This window comes from Schistosoma haematobium, chromosome 1 (genome assembly GCF_000699445.3).
Source record: "Schistosoma haematobium chromosome 1, whole genome shotgun sequence".
NCBI lineage: Eukaryota > Metazoa > Platyhelminthes > Trematoda > Strigeidida > Schistosomatidae > Schistosoma > Schistosoma haematobium.
In genome coordinates this window covers 53,453,372-53,477,616 of record NC_067196.1, presented here as the reverse complement: position 1 = coordinate 53,477,616, position 24,245 = coordinate 53,453,372, and the positions used below count along the sequence as shown (strand labels likewise).

At 30.4% G+C, this 24,245-nt stretch overlaps 1 protein-coding gene across 1 annotated transcript in view; it reads right to left on the bottom strand.

The window, feature by feature from the left end:
- Nucleotides 1-24,245, bottom strand: part of TRPM2_1 (Transient receptor putative cation channel sub M member 2) — a gene marked incomplete at its 5' end in the record, with an annotated part of 100,182 nt that overhangs the window by 22,552 nt on the left and 53,385 nt on the right. Inside the window, 13 exons of the mRNA XM_035733982.2 lie at nt 907-1,042; nt 1,910-2,108; nt 2,860-3,156; nt 5,375-5,512; nt 8,853-8,934; nt 9,394-9,425; nt 11,319-11,462; nt 12,267-12,492; nt 15,625-15,829; nt 17,139-17,250; nt 19,044-19,088; nt 20,530-20,679; nt 22,542-22,660. Coding sequence (XP_035590190.1) covers nt 907-1,042; nt 1,910-2,108; nt 2,860-3,156; nt 5,375-5,512; nt 8,853-8,934; nt 9,394-9,425; nt 11,319-11,462; nt 12,267-12,492; nt 15,625-15,829; nt 17,139-17,250; nt 19,044-19,088; nt 20,530-20,679; nt 22,542-22,660 — 1,885 coding nt within the window. The remainder of the gene's footprint in view (nt 1-906; nt 1,043-1,909; nt 2,109-2,859; nt 3,157-5,374; nt 5,513-8,852; nt 8,935-9,393; nt 9,426-11,318; nt 11,463-12,266; nt 12,493-15,624; nt 15,830-17,138; nt 17,251-19,043; nt 19,089-20,529; nt 20,680-22,541; nt 22,661-24,245) is intronic.

Below are 24,245 nucleotides of genomic sequence, written 5' to 3'. Positions count from 1 at the left end.
ATTTGTAGTTAAATTTATTATCAATGACAATAACAAAATAAGGCATAAGTGCCTACAGTATTCCTACTTTAGATTGTTGTGAAAATAGAGAGTAATATGTCTTTCCTTCTATTTATATTGATAGATTGTCAATTTTATCCAGTTGGGAAAATACAGCTATACAAATGGTTAATAATGTACGAAGATGTCATAGATCTTATCAACACAATCGTGCATAGATATCAGATGATTCAGGGAAATATATCATTTGATTGAGTCAGAAAGTAGAAAGAGTAACTCCTTAGCAAATTTTACTTATCATTTGTACATCTATCATTTATATTCTCCCTTATTATGTTAATACAGGTACATCTAATTTGAATGTTTTTGAATATATTTCGTACAATACTAAGCTAATTATTTTTATAATGAATTTTTGTTAATATTACTGGACATGTATCAATAGATGTAGAAAAGAATTATTGTTGTCTAGAAAAAGAAACTAACAAAAATCAAAGAAGAATAAATAGTTGTTTGAAACTTTTCATCATTCCTATTCACATTTTCGTGTCGAATCGAGATCAGAACTTACTTTTTTCTTCAAAGTGATAACTAGACTAATCGCTTGTAAAGTTGAAATTAGATTGTTCTTGTTTTTTTTGTTTTGTTTTGAATTCTAGTGATCCGTTATTTATTCTGGACTTAATGGAATATGGTTGTAGGTGTGGTTTCCTAGGGAATGATTTACTAAATTTAAATAAATTTATGATGCTTTCCAGTTTTCTGTCGTTTTTCAGTTGATATAATTTTGTAACACAAGATAATTACAGTTTGTATTCGTCACATCAACAGATTCTTAACTATTTTTATCATATAGAAGCGTACATATTTCATTGGACAGATTTAAAAATGAAATAATTAACTTACGCAAACATAGCAATTACAAGATTCAATAGTAAAACTTGAGTAAGTATTACATATACACCAAGAAGTATTGGTGATAGCCAAGTGGACCAGCCTCCTGGACAGTTAATTTTATCATTCTTACAGGAGTCCAATAAAACTAATCAAAAGAAATAAATCAGTATAGAAAATTAAAAAGTGTTCTGTCGAAACAGATTAAGTTGATCTACTCATTTACATAAAAATTTTTCTGTGAATGTCATCATTTTTGCTCATCATTCTCCTTTCAGAAAAACCTGTATGCGTGAAAATGCAATAAAACTGTTTCAGTAGTCAAAAGTTGACTTCAGAATGTATTTAGGTGGTCTGCATAAACTCTCCTGTGAAGAATATCTAGAGTCATTCGTGAATTACTTCTAGCCCCCAAAAGTCTTCCTAATTAATTTATTCTACGTAAAAACGCTTTACTATTTAATGTAATATTGTGGTGCACTCTATATATGCTTATATCGACAGACATAAGTAGTATTTAGCGTCATCAGAAGTTGAATGCCTGTCAAAAGAAGGTTGAGAAGATTTCACTGAAGAAAACAGAAAGGGCAACACAAGAAAACTGAGAATTGCAAGAATCATGAAGGATGTAAAGGACAGTTGATGGAAGATTTGCAAATGAACTATTGAATGCATGGTTTTCACTCTGCGATTTTATGTTAAATAATATATTGATTGTCACCATCCGAGTGTTCGTTCACTACAATATATTTTAAACTATTCGTACAGTCTATTTCTTCAGTTTGAATTCATTATAGTTTCTTCTGTTTTTAGACGTTTCCAAATAAACTAAATGTTCCAGATACATGTGATAAATATATATAGATCATATTAAGGTCTACAAAAGCAAACTTTAGACAGGAAAATTACATATGAACCCCATCATGAACAAATATCAAAACTTTCTTTAATGAAATTGTTTTTGGAACAAAGCAATTTTATACATAATTGTCAAAGTGTTTTCTAGGGTGCTTACCTTCACCAGATAAAGTATTCATTTCATATTCACCGAACACTTGGAAATAGGCCAATTGTAAAGCTTTGAACACAGTGAATAAATTTGTTAGTGGATTTAAACTAGCCGTTGATTGATAAGCAGTAACCCATTGTAATATTGCAAATCCAGCTACGACAACAGTGAACAAAGCCAAAAATGGAATTAAATCACGAACAATCTGCAAAATAAAATGAGAAATTTCAGTTTATTTGTTTAAACATAGGCATTATTGACCTTGGTTGTGATTAACGAGTGTAGGAAAACAAATCGTATTTAGCCCATCTGATCTAAACAGACTTAAAGAATTTATGTTGTTTCAAAATCTTGCAAACACTAAAAATATACTATCCAGCAGGAAGAGCTAGGATGATTTTCTATTTAAGTGATACTGAAACTCCAGGTAAGTAATGTGCGGGCGAGAATGATAATGATTGGTTGTCTACTTAGTCGGACATGTAGATAGTCTGACAGGTGTCAGATGAGTAATATATTTCCCTATCCTTATAATTATTATCACTGGTTGTTCATTGTTGTTGGATTGTGTCGGGTTTCTGGTATGGAAATATATTTACGTTGTGGTCAGGCTAATCACGTGTTCTTGATATGAGTTGTGTTGACGTCCTGTAGAATAGACACTGGGAGGGATCTAGTGTAGATATTTGTTTAAGGTAAATTAACGTCCGATAAGCGTAAACGTTGGAAAACCAACCGTTATAACAGCAAATAATCGGCTTTTCATTCGAATAACTCATAAAAAGATATGCTAAGTCTCAGAGCTTAAGATCCATGTTATATATATATATATATGGATTTCTATCATCGGAATAATTGATTAATTATTTCAAAACTGAGGTGGAAACAATGATCAAAGTCATGAATTATCAAAACAATCCATTTCAATTATTTTGAACATATTAAAAGATACTTACCATAGATTGTACCATAATAACCATTGGTCCTAGACGTATATTTACTGTAAATAATTCTAAGATACGATGATAGAATATACACAATGAAAGTCCAAAAAATATTCTTGCCAACTGCAATAAAGCTTCTTGTATAGCACTAACTGGATTCACTGGTGTAAATGATAATCTTTCCGCTTCTTCAGTCAATACTAAAAGTTGTAATGCTGTGCCAAGTATAAATATAATAATGGCCATAATTTCCAAACATTTCCATAGCTTTGTTAAATATATTTTGAATGGAACTTCACCCAGCATTCCCTGATCAATAGTAGAGAGGAAGAGCACAAAATAAATTTTTGCTTAGAGTTTTGGAAACCTGTCTAGAAGTAGACGATATATATATATATATATATATATATATATATATATATATATATATATATATGGGTCTCGAAAAAATCTAATATAAGTTATTTCCTTCAATGTCAGGTTTGTTGGGATCGTCGGAAAAAATCCGGTGATTAGACTTTACCTATCGGTTCTTCGTACATTTACCACTTCAAATACCCTTTAGTAAACGAGGCACAAGTACATTGGAATGACCATAAAAATTTAATGAACAACGGTCGGTATCAGATATTGACTGTTAAAAACATTTTTAGAATGTACTTTAAATAATTACAGTTTGAATGTGTGTGTGAGATATTTGTTATACTGATAATTTTTTAATGCATCGCGTTATAAGTATCAAATAAAGCTGTTATCATCATTTTATGTTTTTGATTGAGATCATGAAACGATCGACGTTAGACTTTCATTGAAAACTTGAATGCACTGGACTGCCGTTTCGTCCAACTATGGGACTTCTCAGCTGTGCGCATTCTCCACAACCCTATACTGATAATTACTATATGCTCCCTAATTACTAGCATCGTGAGGTAAGTTTCAAGGTCCTGGTGATAAACCGTGACCAGTGGAGATAATTCGTGTCAGGTAGAGACAGGCATCTACCTCAAACAATGGTAGATACTCGCGCAATTTCGTGGATTGGTTGAAGTTAGCTATTAACACCGTTGGATCGCTGCTCAGTGGTTTAGATGTTAAGCGTTCGCGTGAGAAACGGAAGGTATTGGGTTCAGATCCCAAGTACGATATAGCGGAGTCCCATAATAAAACGAAACGGCCGCCCAGTGCTTCCAGGTTTTCAATAGTGGTATAATATTGATTAATTCATGATTTTAATCAAAAACTTAACAATCTCCACAACTCCAAACTTATCATTATTCTACTGTTTTTATCTTATTCAGAATTTATTACTGTTAAATGTAATTCATTAGAATACTAAGTTATGAAATCGATTGTTCACATTTTATTTTTGTATCGATTATGTGAAATATTTTGTTTTTAAATTATATTGTGGTGTTGTTTATTTTAAGACCCAGTTTTGATGTGAGATTTCAAAATGAATGAACTTGGCTAGATAGTTCATACCGTTTAAACTGAATGTTTATGCTAGTCAATCCAATCTCTCTCTCTCTCTCTCTCTCTCTATATATATATATATATATATATATATATATATATATATATATATATATATATATATATATATATATATATGTAATGAATAAACTTCTAATACTAGTGGGTGAGTATGTACTGTTGGCGTTCATACTTATCCAGTTCAAATAAACCTAAGATTAGAAAGATTATCACAATATTTGTAGTTAGAAAGTCAGGCATAAATTCTTAAGTAGGACGTCATAATAAACATCGTAATAGTTTTAATGGACATTTTTTCAAAGTAATCAATGTTATCTTTATCTTGAAAAGCTTAAGACATAATTTACGCGTATCTCAAATTAAATCTAATTATCTAATGATATATATGACATAGAATTACACGTTATGGACAATCGGCACTGATTCTACCGCTATAAAAGATTCATATAGCTTATGATAACTTAAGTCTATAACTAAAAATTACATTAACTGGAAATCGATCAAACACTTTTTTAAGTTGAGTAGCAAACAGTTAAAGGTTTAGCTTGAATTTTTAGGATAATGGCTAGTATATTATACAGTGACCTTTATGACTCCTACTCTGACAGATGCTTAAAAGGGTTTGTTGTTCTAAACAACTCGTTTCACTCTTCTTATATGTTACTCCTCATCAAAATCAATCTAATTTGACCGTTCTTTCTCATTATCTATCCCAAATTACTAAGATATACTATGATGTCCAGCAAGCCAAGTTAAGTACAATACAGTTCAATATAATGTTATTCTGTTATCTATGTTGTAAAATTTGTCATAATAGTTTAATGCTAAAATGGTTTCCCACTATCCCTAATATCTATCATTTATTGTACACCCGTTAAATATGCATTTTTATCTCTTCCACTTTTTTTTATTTACTAAGAAAATGATTTTCAGAAAAACACTCACCATTTGATACTAAGTTACATAATAATATATAATGTACTAATAATTACAGATAATAATGGACAAAAAATAATAAATAAGGTAAACCCACATGACGTATATGTTCTGCAATAAAAGAGATCACCCACATATATAAGAGAATATTTTGAAATGAGAACACAGGTAAGAGTAGATCAACAGCAAATAGTAAAACGTAGGTAAAAAAACACAAAAATGCAATGTAGGATATCTGTGGATTAAAAAGAAAAGAAATAACAACAAAGAGGAGAATTATTAATCATATTGAGAAAAAAACTTTATTTATAAGCAGATCACAATTTATAGCTAATTCTACATATTATTTTATACTTCATTGAATTTCTTATGATTTGTTGCAGTTGTTGTGCAAATTGTTTTCAAAAATTGTTCCACGCAAAGTAACTCAAGATATGATCATCATTAGACAAGTTTGCTATTTAATAGAACATAACAACTCGGATACGGGAACATATCCCAGCTTGGTTCTATAAGGGTGAGAGGAAAGCAGTTAGGAGTTCTGTACTTGAACACCTAATCGACTGTAACCATTCTACAGATCCACAATCTGATTTTAAGGTTGTTTATATGATTCGTTCAAATCTACCCAGATTTCTTCGCATCCAACTCTCAAAAATAGCCGAAGCTCTTACCATCTAGGAGCTTAAACCAGAACTATGCGTACAAAAGAAGTACGCCTTATCGTTACCTTGGCCTTAATTATTTTGATTATCCTATTATTATTATTATTATTACTACTGCATTCTCCCCTTTACTTATGTCTTATATTCTCATTGATTTATTCATAAATACTCATCATATCACCTTACTTATTTTTTACATCTCTATGACCTTTAATTATTATAACAAAAACATTTTATTATATTCACTAAATCTATTGTTATCATCCGTATTACGTAATCTAGTATTGCAATCTTTCTATTACGTCATCTTGGTTAATTGTGTTCACATTTCCTCACGGAATTAGTACTTTTTTCATATAAATACGATTGTACAGCTTGATAATACATCCGTTGAAAAGAGATCCCTTCACTGAACTTCGTTTTTTAATTTTAATATAACAAATAACTTTTCCTATGTTCATAATAATAATGGTAGTTAAGAACTTTATGCAAATATATCAAAACTAATTTCTTTTGTTTTAGGTTCGCTCTATACGAGGTGTTTTCATAACACAACAGTCGTTTGTTGAATAATGTTAATTCATATGTAATGGGATACTAATTAATTCCATCAATTCGGTAATGTAACCAAATAGACTGAATATTATTAATATTGATTGTTAGTGATCGTAGAAACCTATTTAAATATATCTAGAATCCGGGTTTTGTTATCATTAGTATGTATCTTAAGTTATCTTCTAAAGATCTCTTAGCACTTTTATCAAATATATAGTTTTTTAAGATGAATCATACAATCGATTATATGAAATTAACTTAACCCCTAGAACTAAGCGATTTATAATGATTTTTTTTCATTTGTGATTCACGAATTTGCTTCATCTATTCTTATTGACGTGTATATGTATACCGATTGGTTTGGTGATGATATTGTTAGTTTCAGAATTGTTTGTGTAGGCTTAAAGTTCCGAAAAGAATCTTAATTTTATTTAAGTGGAAGATACGTTATATGAATGATCAATAATATAGAAAAATCGAAGTACAGTAATTCTTGATTACATATTCTAAATATATAACACTAGGTTCCCAAAGTGCCCTCATCCTATGTTCATAATTTTTATTTTATATGTATGAATAAGTGATTCAGTTATTAATGGAACAGAATTAATTAATCTAGTCACCTTACTATCAAACCGGAAATATATTCAAATCGTAAATGAATGGAAGTATCTTTGGTGGATGATTTAACTAAATTCTAGGATAATTAAGTCGACCAATTGGTAAGATCTGATATCATACTTAGATGTTGCATATTTTTTATTAGAAGAGCAAATCAATATGCACATATATATTTTTTTAGCTAATGAGAGAATTCTCCAATTTAAATCACTATAAATTACTAATCATCGAGTGCTTTTTACTAACACAGATACTCCGGTAATTTCAACCCAATATGAGACATTACTATTTATTGATGATGTTCTACCATGAATAAAATGAAATAAATTTTTAAAAAGTATTATTTAATCATCAGATCTTGTTCAAAAGCTATTGAACAACAAATGAAAATTATCTTATGCCTATCGGAAATTCTGAAGTTATCAATATTAAAAAAATTAGTCCCTTTGATAATGCAATAAGAAGACGAAGTTTATCAGAATTATGTGATATATTTGCGCAATAGATTTCGAACAGTCTGATCACACATAAACATTTTTCTATGAAAATTAAAAGGTCAACTAGACAGATTAAAGGTAAGCCGTAACAAGGGTCCCGGTTTTGAACCCCGCGAGGCGGGGTCGTGGATGCACACTGCTGAGGAGTATCACAATAGGACGAAATGGTCGTCCAGTGCTTCCACGTTTTCCATGGTGGTCTAACTTCAAATGGACTCATGATCTCAACTACTGAAATTACTACAATCTCCACAAAACCTCTTCTGATAATAATAAAGTACACAAAACAATGTGATTACCACTCTGGATGATAAATCAGTATCACCAGGGTAGGCCAAAGATAAGGACAAATTGTTTTCAGTTTCCGTTTAGCCAAGGCTTCAATAAACCTTAGTATACGTCCTTGAAGGCTTTTGTCTAACAACGAATGCTGACTTGATGTCAAGCTTATGACCGGTCTCAATCAAATGTTTCGCAATGGTGGATGATGTCTGTCTATTCTGTGATTTTATTTGAACACTGGAATTCATTTGTTTCTGCAGCCATTTTGGTATGTGTTCACCCACCCTTAATTGCAAATCACAATTGTTCCTCCCTATGTACATGTTTCCGCACATACATATAAATTCATAGACACAATCGCTTACTTGCTCTTTGGGCTTTTGACGAAACGTAAACCTTGTCTTTTCAATAATGACAAGTTGGGCTGCATAGAATTTCCGGTTGATGGCTAATTTAATTCACCATTTCAACATGACACTATTTGTGTCGCCTCTATCACGTGATACTGATAAACTTCGTTTTTTCGTTGCATTATCGAAATTTATCAATATTAGTTTAGATTTGTCTTTGAATGGAAAATTATGGGAACAGATAGAATTGTACTATGAAAATATCCCAAGATCGTTTTCAATAAATGCCATAGTTGAAGCGTAGATTTTTAATTCTTAGTAAGATGAACAATTCCCAAGATAAAAATCAATAAAAATATCCTTTCATAGTCTCATTAGGTGAGACTAGAAGTTAATTTGTGTGAACAAGATAACAATCAAAAATATCCGACGTATTTTTTTGAATATGATTGATATTACAAAAAAGAATGATCTTCAGTAATATTTCACTTCTATTTTACATTTCACTAACAACAGATAACAAATTTTCGTACATTAACGTGATCACTGACATTACATCTTCGTTTAAATTACTTGAATATATATATAATGAATAAGTTTCTTACTGTTGTATATGAAAATCGTACACAAGGTGATAAATAAAATCCTCGAAGCTTTTGAAAATACATAGATAATGAATTATCGGCCCTAAAAAGGTAAATAAAAGATATAGTTAGTCAGTTTAGGAAATATAATTCGCAAGCGTTTAATAAATATTTCTACTAAAGTTAAAGATTATTGGATTTGAATCATCAGTGCGTTTTGATTAACCCTAAATCATCATAGCTAAAATTGTTTAATTTCCAGTCTAAAACCGAAGAAATAACGATCTGAATGTTCTAACAATGAAGTTAATCATGGGTAATGATGACACTAAAATTAAGTTTGTCTTATGAACATAAAATAAAAATCAAATCAACGTAATTCTAAACAACAAGTTCAAATTAGCATAAAGATGTTTTAGATTTCCTTTGGTTTAGAGCAGTTCGCGCTTGTTAATGTACAATCCAGAATCTACTGTAAGAGCACAATGATATCTTGTACATATCTTGATGCAATGTTGTCCAACTCACAAAACTATAATCAAATAAATTATATGGGACTCACGTTTGATAGGTTTCATATGTCGGTCTTTTGCCCTAAAGTGAACAAGGGATAAAAGGTTACAGTTTTGATAAACCATTTCTATTGATCATCAATCACATAGTAAAATATATTCTGAATAACATATGAATTAATTAATCAACTTTCATAAGTCTTGAATTTTACCATTCATTTAACTAGCGATCATTTATGACATTAGAATCAAACATCTTCTTAACTAGAAACCGTCATTATATCCCTTAATAATACCATTTTTGTAAACTTTAATTACAGTTTGTAAAACTTAGTGGGTCTTTAGTTTAAGAGATATGTTGCTTCTGAATATATCTAAGAGGAATCAGCAAACAAATACTTAGTATGTGTGTAGTAAATCATGAACTTATAAAATTTATTCAGTTTTAAGTTGTTTAGTCTAGGACTGGTTGAAAAATACAAAAGAGAATATCGTGATACTATTCTTCTAGTGTAACTTCATCAGACAAATGGTCCTGTAGGAACATAGCATCGTGAAGTTTTAGAAAAACTTGAAGCTTATCATTGATGTACTTTGATTACTAATAAATACCACATATCATTCACTGTCTAACAGAATCGCGTTTTTAAGTTTTATTACTAGTAAGTCTTCTAATTGAACACTTGAATCTCTTTTGCTAACTCTAGGCTAAACTTACATGACAAATTGAACACGAGAGAAAGGGCGCAAAGTGTGAAAATAAAAATCTTTACTCAAGACTAGTTTATGTACAGAAAATCGAGGGTATTTGTAGTATATGAGATGGCCTTGAGCTTCTCAAATTTTCTGGAATCATACAAAACATAGTAGCTGCGTAGGTAATCATTCAATTCATAAATATGATACATGGCTCTTCACTTTTCAGATTTTTCTGAAAAACTTCTATTCAACGTTGATCGGATAAAATGTTACCCAACAATTACACTAGTTCTTTTATGTTATGAAATTGAGATGTTGGAGAAAATTTGTAGCTAAGGTGGATGATTTTGGTAAAGTCCCGTTCTCTGAACTTGATGGTATAGTCGAGAAGCTTTCGTTGTTCCTATGAATAAAATCATCAGTATAAGCTCCTGGTATTTCTCCACGTATGACTAACAGCCTATCCTGTCGACCTCGAACCCTGACACTTAACTTGTCATTGCCCGTATCTTTATTTTGATTCTCTCCTTTTGAACTGGCTATTGATCCTATATTTGTCAACATTAATTTTCTGATTCGTTGATCAATTAAATCGATTTCGATGTATGTTACTGATTGTTGATGGACCTGAGTGCCAAGCTTCTGGAAATCTTCTAGTGTTTTTGGCGTTCCTTCTATTCAGGATTTCAGCATTTTTCCAGCTGGATGTGTGTTCATAGTTGTCCACATGCATTGATATAAGTGAAGAAATAACAAATTTTTTCATCACTAGCTGATGTTTATATGGGTAAAAGTGAAAGGAATGTGCCAATTTATCCGACAAAGTTCACCAATAATCAATCAACATTGGGTGGACAGGATAGGCAGTTAGTCATACGTGGAGAAATTTGAATAATTCGCTTCTATCTGGAGTTTATGCTGATAATGTTATTCATAGGAACAATGAAAGCTAAACCGTCCAGTTCAGAGAACGAAACTCCAACAAGTTTTATGAAGTCTTATCGTTACACTTAAGTTAGCAATAATAAACAATTACGTTGTAGAAAGCATGCGTAAATAACCTTGTAAAACTAAAAAAAATAGTTTTTACGTACAGTTTATTCTGTTATTTGTTCACTTAATTCTTTCAAAGATTATTAGGTCATGTTGTTTTAACAAAGAATTAGAATCAGCATCACCCATTACAGAATACTGTGTTATCATCCACATAATTATGCATCATCAAGTAAAATGTAAGTGAAAATTATCATGTTTAATCATTTTAATAGAAACTTACATCTATAGACATTTTTCTATCTGATGGCTTTCTAGATTTTTTATCCGTTTCAAATTTATTAGCCTCATTTTCTTTGACTTGGAATTTTAACGAAAAGGGTACTAATGGAGGTAGGGTTATTCCAATTATTAAGGCTACAATAAACTGAAGAAAGAATAAACGAGATGTTATGAACTATGTATTTGCTAGCTAAAGTTTCAGAATCAAAGTAATTTTGAATGCCAGTATATACTTATTTATTTCACTTACAACATGAAGTAATTGTAAGTTGGGTTAAAAATAACAATGAAGCCAACAGTTTTGTTAGTTTCACAGACAAAAACTGAGTCTTATCATTTGAAATTAATAATAATCTCCGATTAGTATAGATTCGCAGTTTATTATCGAATAACCATTGAATTAATTGTGATTTAAACTTAAAAATAACTTACAACATAAAAGTGTAGATGTAGTATTCTTGAGCCTATCATGAATGAGTTTCAAGTATTATGCTCCCATGGCTTTGTTTAGTTGCTGGTAAATTACTGATTACACTATGTTATAAATCAGTGTTAACTGTATGTCACATTAAATAAATATAATAGCTGTAGTTTTTCATAAATATGGTGGACCCTAATTTTCAAGTTGTCAATTTAAATTCACGGTCTTTGTTTTGAAGTCAAAAAATATTCCTATGATAATTCTTGAAAATTAAATCAAATTCGCGCTAAATTTGAAGATAAATTATTAGTTTTTGTTCTTTATATACCTCTTTCACATTCGAACATTTAAAGAAGAATGAACCGACGGAAAAAGTTATCGATAATCTTATCAGTAGAGTCTTACACTAATATACACTGGTTTTACAACTGATGGCAAAATAGTCATCAATAAATTGTTCATCACGATGAATAATATTATAAATTATCAACTGGGACATTATGTGAAAAAATCATTTGAATGTTATACCGGAAACATTCCTGATCTTGGATCAATCATTCCATTCCAAACACGTTCAAGATATTGTTCAGAACACTGATGTGAAATGAAACTCATGGATTTGCCTTCTGCAGCTAGCATAAGACATGACATACGTCCAAATAATTTTCTTTCAAGTATAATTGTTTTAAATGACAAACTTTGATTGTCATTATAACATTCAGTTAACAAACTATAAGCTTTTGATTCAAAAGATCTGAAAAAGAAATAAAATATATAGAAAAGTACCATCTACTGGAAGTCAAATTTTATCACATAGGGTCATGAAACCGAGAAGCACTGATAACCGGAGGGGAGATTGGATAGCTGTTTTGTCTTAGTGAGACCTACCTCAGCAGTTAGTATTTATGACTCTTTTCGGGACTCAAAACCCAATAACAAACATAGTGTTCGTGAATTAGAATCCGATGGTTCACATTTTTAACTTTGATTGGTTTGGGATACTATGCAACCGCCATTCATTGATGTTTCAGAAAATGGTCTCGTTTTCCGTAAAATGAAGTTTAACGTTTGAAGGTTTTCATTTCACATCTCTCTAATCTACTAGGCTGTGATCACATGGTTTATATTAAACAAATATAAAATAAAACTTTCATCTATCTAGATCAATGCGACATTAGTCTCATTAATTAGTAATCACAAATAACATTTTATGAAACATAAAAAGCATTAGGTATTTGACAATTTGCAGTATAGGCTTGTGGATATTATTAGGTTTTTGATTGAGATCATGAACCAATTGATGTTAAACCACCATTAAAAACCTGGAAGCGCTGGATGGCTATTTTGTCCTAGTAAGGGGCCACTCAGCAGTGCTCATCCACGACCCCGCCCCGCGGGAGTCGAACCCAGGGTCTTCAGTCTTGCGCGCGAACGCTTAACCTTTAGACTACTGAACCGGCACACAACAGTGTCAATGTCTAATAATTGTTTTGTTGCTAGATACTTTTAATAGTCTACAGTGGTGGAGGGAGTATCTGGAAATATACAGAAAATTATGCTACATATATAATGACGTGGTGCTAGTAAGACTTTTTACACCTTTTGACATAGCATTTTTAAAAATAAATTTATACTATTTGTCATTACCTTCTTTCATTTTATATTATATTTACCTTTATTTTACATTAAACGAATAGAACTGATATTTGAACATGATTAAATGTTGGTCGCGTGAAGAAATTTTTAATGGTTTCTTTTTGATGGAGTTTTGTTCTCTGAGCTGAATGGTTTGGTCATGGAGCTTACATCGTTCTTCTGAGCGACATCATCAGCACAAACTTCAGATAGAAGTGGGGTGTTCGAATTTCTCCATATGCGTTCCACAGCTTGTTCTGTACACCTCAACGTTGACTGGTTCTTATTGACCTTAAATTTGTCATTGTTTACTCGTTTGTTTCGGTTGTCTCCCATTGGTTTGATTTTTGTTCTTATATTTGTGCATGATTTTCCTGATTGGTTGATAAATTGGATCGATTTCAATGTGCTTGTTGAAGCCTGGTGCTCAGGTCAATCAGCAATCAACAAGCACATTGAAATCGATCCAATTTATCAACCAATCAGGAAAATCATGCACAAATATAGGAACAAAAATCAAACCAATGGGAGACAACCGAAACAAACGAGTAAACAATGACAAATTTAAAGTCAATGAGACCAGTCAACGTTGAGGTGTACAGAACAAGCTGTGGAACGCATATGGAGAAATTCGAACACCCCACTTCTATCTGAAGTTTGTGCTGATGATGTCGCTCAGAAGAACGATGTAAGCTCCATGACCAAACCATTCAGCTCAGAGAACGAAACTCCATCAAAATCATCCACCTGAGCTACAAATCTTCACCATCTCAATAGTTTTATGTATATATAATAAATTCGACTTTGATAATTTTTTTTCAAGAATTAAGGATAGAGATGTTAGAGGAATATGTTCAGCTTATCTAATTTCATCTTAAGAAATTTCTGCAGATATATTTTCATATCTAACTACGTCTAACTTTTATAAATAAATTAATATATTTGTAATATCCCAATGAGTAGAAAAATTAACTTTTCTGACGTTTCGTGACTCAGTGTAGGCCACTTCTTCAGAGAATAAATAGCCAAATCAAAATTAATCCAAGTTTAAATTGTACAAAGGAGCAATCACAAAGGTCACATTTTTTTCATCCCTGATCTTGCACACATACACACACAAATTTACGTACATGAAGCTTATAAACCACGTTGACCGAAATGATACGACACTGACTTGTTCAGATCTGTTTTCGATTGATCGAACATAATATTCTTGCGTTGTTCAGTTTGTACTATTTAAACTTGGATTAATTTTGATTTGGTTATTTATTCTCTGGAGAAGCGGCTTACATTGAGTGACGAAACGTCGGAAAATTCAATTTTTCTATTCATTGGGATATTACAAATATATATATTTATTTATAACAACCTACCCAATGCTTGATTTATTCGAAATTATCAAGTCAAATCTTGATAATGATACCTATATCTAACTTTGAAATTTATTGAGATTTATAAACCTTTGTTTTTGTCGTTTTCGCAAAAAAACGTTGAAAACAAAGTAATCATATAGAGAACTATCAAATAACATAATTTTCTAAACTTTATCCCCTATTTCTATATTGTCGATTGTCACTTTGTATCACTACACAATTCAAAGTAAATGTGAATAATATGATAAAACAATTAATCGAAACAACCAATCTTATTGTACATTCTGAACATAAATTTCTTAGTTGTATTGGAACTGCTATTGTAGTGAACAGAACACGGCTGGGGACAATCGAATGTATTTAACACAAAATTACAGGACTTGTTAATAAAATCTAACAATCATAAAGTAATTGCTTAATATGCAAAATATCCACCAATTGCCTCAAAATGACTCAGAATCCATTGTTCTTGCACTTTCATAAAAATTTCATCCTGTTTCCATCCTTTACTGTTCGATCCTCTTGTCTCTCTGCTGCCAGACATTCTGTTCACGACTAACACCATATAATATTTATGTCAATATAAGTAACACACACCACACTTTGATTAACTTCTTTACGTGCTATTACATTTACTGAAACTGACAGGCATTAGTATATATCAGGTTAAAAAATCCTTTATATTCAGCTGTCGCTTTCATAGTTATATTAATTTACAATAGCTTACAGAATGAAGTGTATTGTGATGGTTGTTAGAATTTACTATATTAACCTGTGGTGTAAGATAATCTTTTTCCTCTGAATAACAGATAAACTACGAACACCAACCATAGTAGTGAAATTAAAATTCGGTGGCCTTCAAAAACTATTAATTATACCTTGAAAATTGAAACATTCCTTCTCTAGTCACTAAAGATGTTGCATTCATTGCTAAACGCCGTAATAATAAAGCGGCAAACAATGCTGCTGGAAGTGGATCTTGGACTTGTGTCCAAAAATAATCGGCTAAAGTAGCTCGTTCAGTTAATAAAGCCCAAATAAATAAATCAGTTGCAGGATTCTCAAATATTTGTGCTTTTGGTGCTGAAATTTAAAGTAAAAAAAACTTGAAACATTTAAAGAAAATTTAATAAAATAATTAGCATTCTTACTACTAGTTTCCATTTGAGTAATGCAAAATGTCTTTGGCGAATAAAACTTCAATCTAGATATGCGGCCACTGGTTGAGAAAGTATTTAATCTTTAGTCTATAAAGTTGTTTGTTTACTGTAAATAACCAATGATTTATTTAATTCAAATTATGTTTCATACTAGATGGTTAATAACAACCCTGTAAATGGTTTCCCCAGTTGACAATTATGAACATAGTGTTTCTGCAAAGTTGATTTTCATCATGGAGTCTGGAGCAGTACAATCTATGGACTGAGTTAAAAATTACTTTATTGAATGATTTAGTTCACGATTGACCTCGGTGAACGAGATATTAAATCACTAGTTGACTACTTATCAGTGGCTGTTATTATCCTGTTTAGTTTTAAGTACTGACTGGATTTTACCCCTTTCAAGTTTGAGTCCCACCAAAAGAATCATTTCTTTCATGATTTCAGGTATGCATTACCGGAGAGTCTCAGCTAACGTAAAATTTAGATTTATATCACTAAGATATTAAGTCTTTTAAGTCTGGTGGCTGAATTGTAACCTGACAGCTGTAAATAACTACATGGTATTGACAACAATTGCGAACTAATCAGTGTAAATTGTGTTTTTTGTGTGAGTATCCATCCATCTATTTGTTCAAATCAGTTTGGGTGATCCAAGTACTCTAGACTTCAGCTTAATCTAGAAAAATACACCACTAGCGAAAAGAATTAAAAACGACTTGATTGCTTTATTTGCTAAATACATCCTATTGTTATAAAGGAAATTTATTTTGTTAGGTGATATCTTCCTAATACAACAATTTAGCAGTCTTTGTAGTATTGATATTGACTAATATTTCTGATATTTCCCTTTTACTTGAATATATTTTTTAATGTGTCTTTAAACTGATCCTTATTTTCCTAACGGTTAGTTGCAATTTCTAGTTATAAATGACTAAAAAAAAACAAACTGATTGTATTTTTATCGATTTGTTGATCGTCATCATATCGATTTCATTTATAAATGCTCTAGATATTGAATAATATTTTAATTCCTGATAAACAATATTCAAGTACTGATGTTCCTCGATCAAAATAAGTTTATTCTGTACTTAAATACATAAGGAGACAAATGGTATAAATAATCTGTAGAAGGAATTAAGCTGATACATATCATATAAATAAAATATTCACAAAGTATTGTAAACAACTAGATATCTACCAAACAACAGATACTAATATTTCTTACTTACCTCCAGTTGTTATCAAGAAAAAGTGAGGAGCCATATAAGTTGGACAATATTGTCTACCAACAAGTTCACGCAATGCACGACCAATCAAATAAAGACTAATCTGATCTGGAATCTATATAATTTAGAAAACAAATTATGAGTATATTTATTTGTGTATATAAAGATTTTCTAAATTGTAACCACAAGATTATACTTTTTTGTCAACACTACTTCATGTAAACCTTTTGCCTATATCTTAGATGTGTTTATTAGCTCTTAAGCATCATTTACAAAACAATAATTTTATTAATCATTGTATTTTGTTTTTCTGACTATTAAAGTTGATTATCTATGAAGAGTTTGGTAAAAAAATACTTGAGTCAAGTCCAAATTTAGTCATTTTTTAAAAACTTACTGAAATGTAAATACGTTTGTAGTTCATATCATTCTGCACCAACCTTTGTTTTTGCTTTCTTTAAGATAATAAAGAGAACTATATGTATAAAGTTTATAGTTCTGTTCAACTGCACTAACAAAATAGATATTTACTACTTCCAGTTGATTATTTAATAATTAAATTCATGAATCGATTGAAGCTAGACCACCATGGGAAAGGTGGAAACACTGAACGGCTGTTTCGTCCTGGTGTGAGACCCCACAGCAACGCGCATGGAGACAGATATGAGAAAAATGAACAAAAATAGCATAGAACTGGAAAGGAATGCCCAGGACAGAGTGGGTTGGAGAATGCTGGTCGGCGGCCTATGCTCTATTGGGAGTAACAGGCGTAAGTAAGTAAAGTAAGTACGAAGGATAAACTCCTCTATTAACTGAGAATTCAATCATCACATGGATAACCATTTTTTATAATTATGATATCATTTTATTAGGGACTTCATTTCTAACACCAAAATCTAAAAAGTTGAAAACTAAAAGAAGGATATATCAAGTAGTCTTGGATACTAAGTATACAATAATAATTCAAATTGACTTATTCACAATGAAAGATAATGTAGTCTAAATAAGATAATCTTTAAGGAACTGGTTATTTTAATATATTATACTGACCTTCATCTCTATAAGAAAGTTTCGAATTAAGTAGTCACTGAGTCTTTTAAGTTTAACGTTAATTAGCTTCACTGATCTAGGTAAGTAATACCATACGTCATGTAGTTCACTGTTGTTTGAACTCACTTATTGCTCATTTAAACTATTAGGGATTGTCATTGTTTATGCTAGGCTAATAAATGCCTACAACTCATTTAATTAATCATCACCCTTGAAAATGACAAAGAAATTGTTATTTATACGTATAGTTTCATGTAGATAACCTGTTTTTTTTGCATTCAAACTAGGTCTGAAGTAATGTTTCAATTATGTTAACACGTTCTCATTTATTTCAGACTTAAGACTGGCAGATTATGCTTCATATGAATAAGACAGTTAACTATTGTCGATTTACTTTTTATCGAATACTTAGTTGATATTATGAATAGAAAGTTTGTCTTATACACTAACACGATATTATTATATTGAGTAGTCAAACATAAAATACAATATGTCTGTTATGAATGATTGTGAGTAATATCAAACAATGAATTAACATAAACTGACAAATCATTAGAAATAAATATATTACTGCTCAACTGTTTAAAATCATTTTCAGATTTTTCAGTGCTCAATATCCTCTAACAAAAATCAACTGGTGATGCAATTTATTTTCAAAGTGATTGCTACATTTCTATAAACTGTAATTCTTTGAAATATTAGAATTTTCGATATTTAGTTATTTAAAGTTAATAAAATGTGATATTTAGTTAGTATATTCATTAAATTGAACACTATTAGTTTGCTTATCATATGACTTCAAGTACTGTTATACATGCAGTAAACACTATGGATTATAATAATAAATGAAAATCTTACCTTAACAAATGCACGAATCACATTAATGAGAGTTTCTCCTGGATGCTAAATAATGTATGACAAAAAAATTATTATCGATACTTCTTCCAATGAAATTGATAGTTATCAGTATCTTTTTTTTAAAGATAATTTAACGTATCGATTATAATAATTATCAAAAGAGCCAACACACTAAAGTGAAATAATATGCAGTTAGCAGAGGATTGTTTGAATCTATTTATTTTATGATCATGTAGTGTCCATTGATATGTTAAGCCCACACAGCCTATTTTAGCTTCTGAACAGGGCGATGTAAACATACTTCGTCCGATCTAATTGACGTCCAAATGAAGGGCCCCACTAGAATCGAATACATACAGTCTTAGTCGTCAAAAATCTTAATCCAAATGTAGTAAGTTATTTAAATGATGAGCTACTTGTTTCAGTGTTCTATGTCAAATTAAATTTCTGTAAAATCATTTATAATAATCTGTTGAACGCTATATCTCTCTATTTCGTTCCAATCTATACTTTATTTCGTCATTTTATTTACAATTACTTCCATATTGAAATAAATATAATGAGAAGAGAGAAGGGGAGTGAAAGCAATCAAGATAACAACAAGAATGAAAGAACAATAAAGCTTGTAAGAGACAGTTCAATGATATGCAAATGATGTATTTGATGTATGATTTTCACATTTTACTGAACCACTGTGTGATTATGCATTAAAAAATAAATTAGTCTTCCCCACTCGAATGTTCGTTCACTACAAATATACCCAGATATCAGCAATCCAATGTTAAAACGTATTAAATTTTTATGAACAACCAGTGTAGTTGATACCTATAGTAATTTTTAATAGTTGAATTCATCAGTCGTCTGAAGCTAGACCACCTTGGAAAATCTGAAATCACTGGACGGCCGTTTCGTACAGTGCTTCCAGTTTTTCCAAGGTGTTCTAACTTAAGATGACTCATGAATTCAACTATTAAAAACTACCACAACCTCCACAAAACTTCTTTCTGATAAAAAAATTACTTCTCATGTGTATTTATTCACTTCTAATCCTCTTCCGTCAAACTTTAATCTTTCAAAATGACACTATTTGAGTGCAAATGTTGAGATAGTGTTTCAATCGTTTAACATCATTTCACTTCATCTTTTTCCATGGAACGATACTTAATAACTTTACGACACTTTTGATATATTTGGCTGAGGTAGAAAGATGCCTTAATAAACTCATGTTTTAGTGAAGAATAAGAAATTCTATATGGTTGGGCTTATGGTGAACCTATATTACAGAAAGTAACATTAATTAAAATAATTTAAATAAACAAATCATATCTTTGAAACAACTGAATAAAACCATTTGTCCAGATCTTAAACATCCTTATGATTTCATCCATATAACTTTAGTTTTGATATTATACATAAGATAACTCATAATAGAAACTTTCCTGTAACATACTGAGTTAAAATTTTCCTTGATACATTTTCAACTTACATCTGAATGAATAGATTGTGTATAAAGTAATTGAAGTCTTTCCGCAGTTAAATAATTAGATAATAAAAATCCTTTTTCAATAAATACACAAATGAATTGTACTTTGTTTGATAATAATAATGCATTCATATGTTTTACTAATTTAGAATTCTAGAATATAAAAAAATAGATAAATAATTATTTCATATCTTTATGTAAATGTCATTTGAAGTTTATATTAAAAAAAGGATTGGAAGTAAACTGAAGTAAATCACCAATATGAATAAACATTTAAATTCGGTACCGAATTTACTTTACATTAGATTATTGTGTTTTAGTTCATAGAAGTTATCTTAAATACATAGTATTTGGTTGTAGACAAAAAATCAATACATGTATGAAACACTGAAACTTTTTCAAAATGTTGCCAAATGAGATTTTCTACATTTAGATGTATAATAATTTTATTAGTTGAATTCATAAGTCAATTGAAGCTAGACCACTATGAAAAACCTGGAAACACTGGACAACCGTTTCGTCATAGTGTGGGAGATTCCTTAGCAGTGCATATACACGACCCCGCATCACGAGATTCGAACTCTGTCAGTCTCGCGCGTGAGCGTTTTACCTCTAACTTTAATTGACTCATGAATTCAACTATTAAAATGACTATAATATCCACAAAACTCCTCTCTGTATAAAAATTGTTTACTCAACAATAGATAAGATACTTTTAAGAATCTAGAGAAAACTATAACTAACATTTATCTGTAGAACAGTGTAACTATATAATGAATTTTCGACTAATTAAACATCTAATGTTTCTACTACCGAACGAAATAATGGTTTGTTTTTCATCTAGTTAATTATGTATGATAATTTCCCATTCATATTTATTTGTTTATCTTTTATAAAATACATATAATTGATATTTATGATTTAACATATAAAGAGAATAAGTTTGTGTTGTGATATTCAGAAAAAATATCCTAAAAATTATCCTGTTAAGTCTAATGCTATCCTTGGACTTGAAATGGTATCATTTTCCGATTGTTCAATATTTACTTCACGTGTCGTTTTCCTACTGGTCAATATTTATTTCACGTGTAATTTTCCTGTTGGCCAAATATTGTACAGATGTTATTTTCTATTTTATGGTACGATGTGGTCTGGTTGATTGATATATGTTTGAAATACATGATTCATATCGCAGAGGCTGAGACTTGTGTTCTGGACTCAACTGGCTGGGCTAGGCGGGAAGCAGGGCCAATCAGACTCTAGACTGCTCGCACGTGTTTACGCGTCATTGTTCCGATCGATAAGCCACTGCTCTCTAATCGGCGGTCACAATTTATAACAGTTTGCATTCAAATTAGTGTGTTATTAATTAAAATGGTATATGTGTGTATATTCTGTTGTACTTTGAGTTAATCTAGAAATAGGAATAACTTAAACGAATGAGTTGTGTTTCTGTATTGAGTTTTAAGAATGAAAAATGAGCCTAATTAACGATTTTCTATTGGCTAGACGATGACATAATCATCTTAGTAACTGAATGTCATATCTTTGGTCTACTTTGAATGAAAAGTTTCAAAAAAGAACGCGAAAGTAATCTAATAATGTTTTGTTGTCCATTTCAACCTAATCAGTCCTTCTCAGATCATCTAAATGAATTATAACTAAATTGATTTTGAGTATTCACTTGTTAAATAATTATAAGTGATTGTCGTTGCCAAGAGTATGTACATTATAGAAAGTTCAGAGTTTTGATACCCAACATTTGCTGTAAAGATAAACAAAAATAAGGCTTTCAGGTAAAACATGTAGCTAATGCAATGATAATTGAGAGAAAAATTAAATCAATTTATTACAGTGAAATAATATTGCCATTATGAACATTATTTAACACAAGTAATAAAACTGTAGTTGTTACACAAAAGTTAAACATATTGGTAATAAACCTACGATATAAAGCCAATAAATTGTGAGATTAAAAGATATTATCCAAAATTCTTAAACGATATTTTACTTACATCCCACTTCACTCCTTCCATAAATACTTTATCCCTGGCAATATCACTTCGATTTAGAGCAATAGCAATAGAAAGAAGGGTTTCGTTAAGTTCATCTGGCTTTTCATTCTCCTTTATGGCTAAAACATAGATAATATTTAATAAAAATTCTCTGAAAAATTTCAAGAATTTTGGACTTCCTGTAGTTTTACATTTCTAGAGTCAATGAATTTTAAACAGCTGATAAATGTTATCTTGGTAAGACAGCTCTCTCAAGATGATAGTGGTAATTTTATAAAGACATGAACTGATTACCTACAGTTTTATAGTAAATATATTATCTACTTGGGTACTAAAAGATAATAATCGGTTTTTGTACAGGTGCTTTACTAAAATACCGTTCCTATCCAGACTTTGTATTCCTAAATTGGTTGTATTTTACGCGATGTAGATTTAAAGTTAAGTGGATCAAACTAGAGTAAAATCACAGCACTTATCTATCGATAACATTGAACTATTCTTACATTATAATGAACATTTACCGAAATTAAATCTTAACTTATTTTCTAAATTATATCATGATCAAATGTACAGTTGTGACCATGCAGTAATCCCATCGTGTAGAAAAAACTCCTAATTATTACTTGGTTTAATTAGCTCACCAAGTTACGTCGATTTATAATGAAAACTAGCTTTAAGTGTTATGACTGTTCATTGATCTAGTGTTCATAATATCTGTCTAAATGATTTTCTTATCCAGTTTTGATGTCAGTCAGTTAAATTAAATAAAAATTGATTTTCAATAATACTAGATCTAGCACTTTTGTCATTCTAAAAGAATTAAAAAGTAGTTGATGAATTATGGACAGTGTCATTTGTTTTTCATGTTACTCCATTTATAAGTAAATTATAGATTAACATCCAACAAATCACCACCCAAAAATATATCTTATAGAACCTGGTATGACTATAAACTGTCTAATGATCAGACCATTTACCAATCTATATGTAATAAGCATAACAAACTAACATCGCAAACTCAGTAAAATTTCTGCGAAACAAATCATTCACCCATTCACTATATGACATGAAGATGTAGATCTATAAATCCTCCATAGAAATCTATTGACTACTTTATACAGAGTGAAAATACGTTTTCATTCAACAGTTATCGGCAATTATTATTGCTAGTTATAAGCGTTGGTATTTTACACTTATTCTTTCTTAAGATTAAATATATTTCAATCTCCATTAAGATACTGGTGTCCTTGATATTACTTGCATTTCCAAGTTGATTTTTTTTTGAGTTACTGGTTAACAGTAGATTATTTAAGTTTCGAGCATCATCTACGTATCAATTCACGTCACTATGACTGACATTGACTATTTTAATCGTTGGAAAAATGGTGGCTTTGATGATTGAATAATTTGAGTGAAAACTCTCCAACATTTAAATATGTGAGTACTAAATTCGAGGAATGCATGTAAAAATACCCATATGCATGAAGGGGGATCCAGATGATGAGTCGATAATAGGGTAAAACTTATATTCAACTTATGTAGTTACGCGCAATATAAGAAATATTTGTCTGTTAATTTTTGAGAAATACTTAGGGATAAAAAGATGAGTTATTATTACAACTCCCGAAATATTCATATATAATAATCTGTATCCAGTTGAAATATTCATATGGCTTATAATTTAAATTATTTATGAAATGTTTA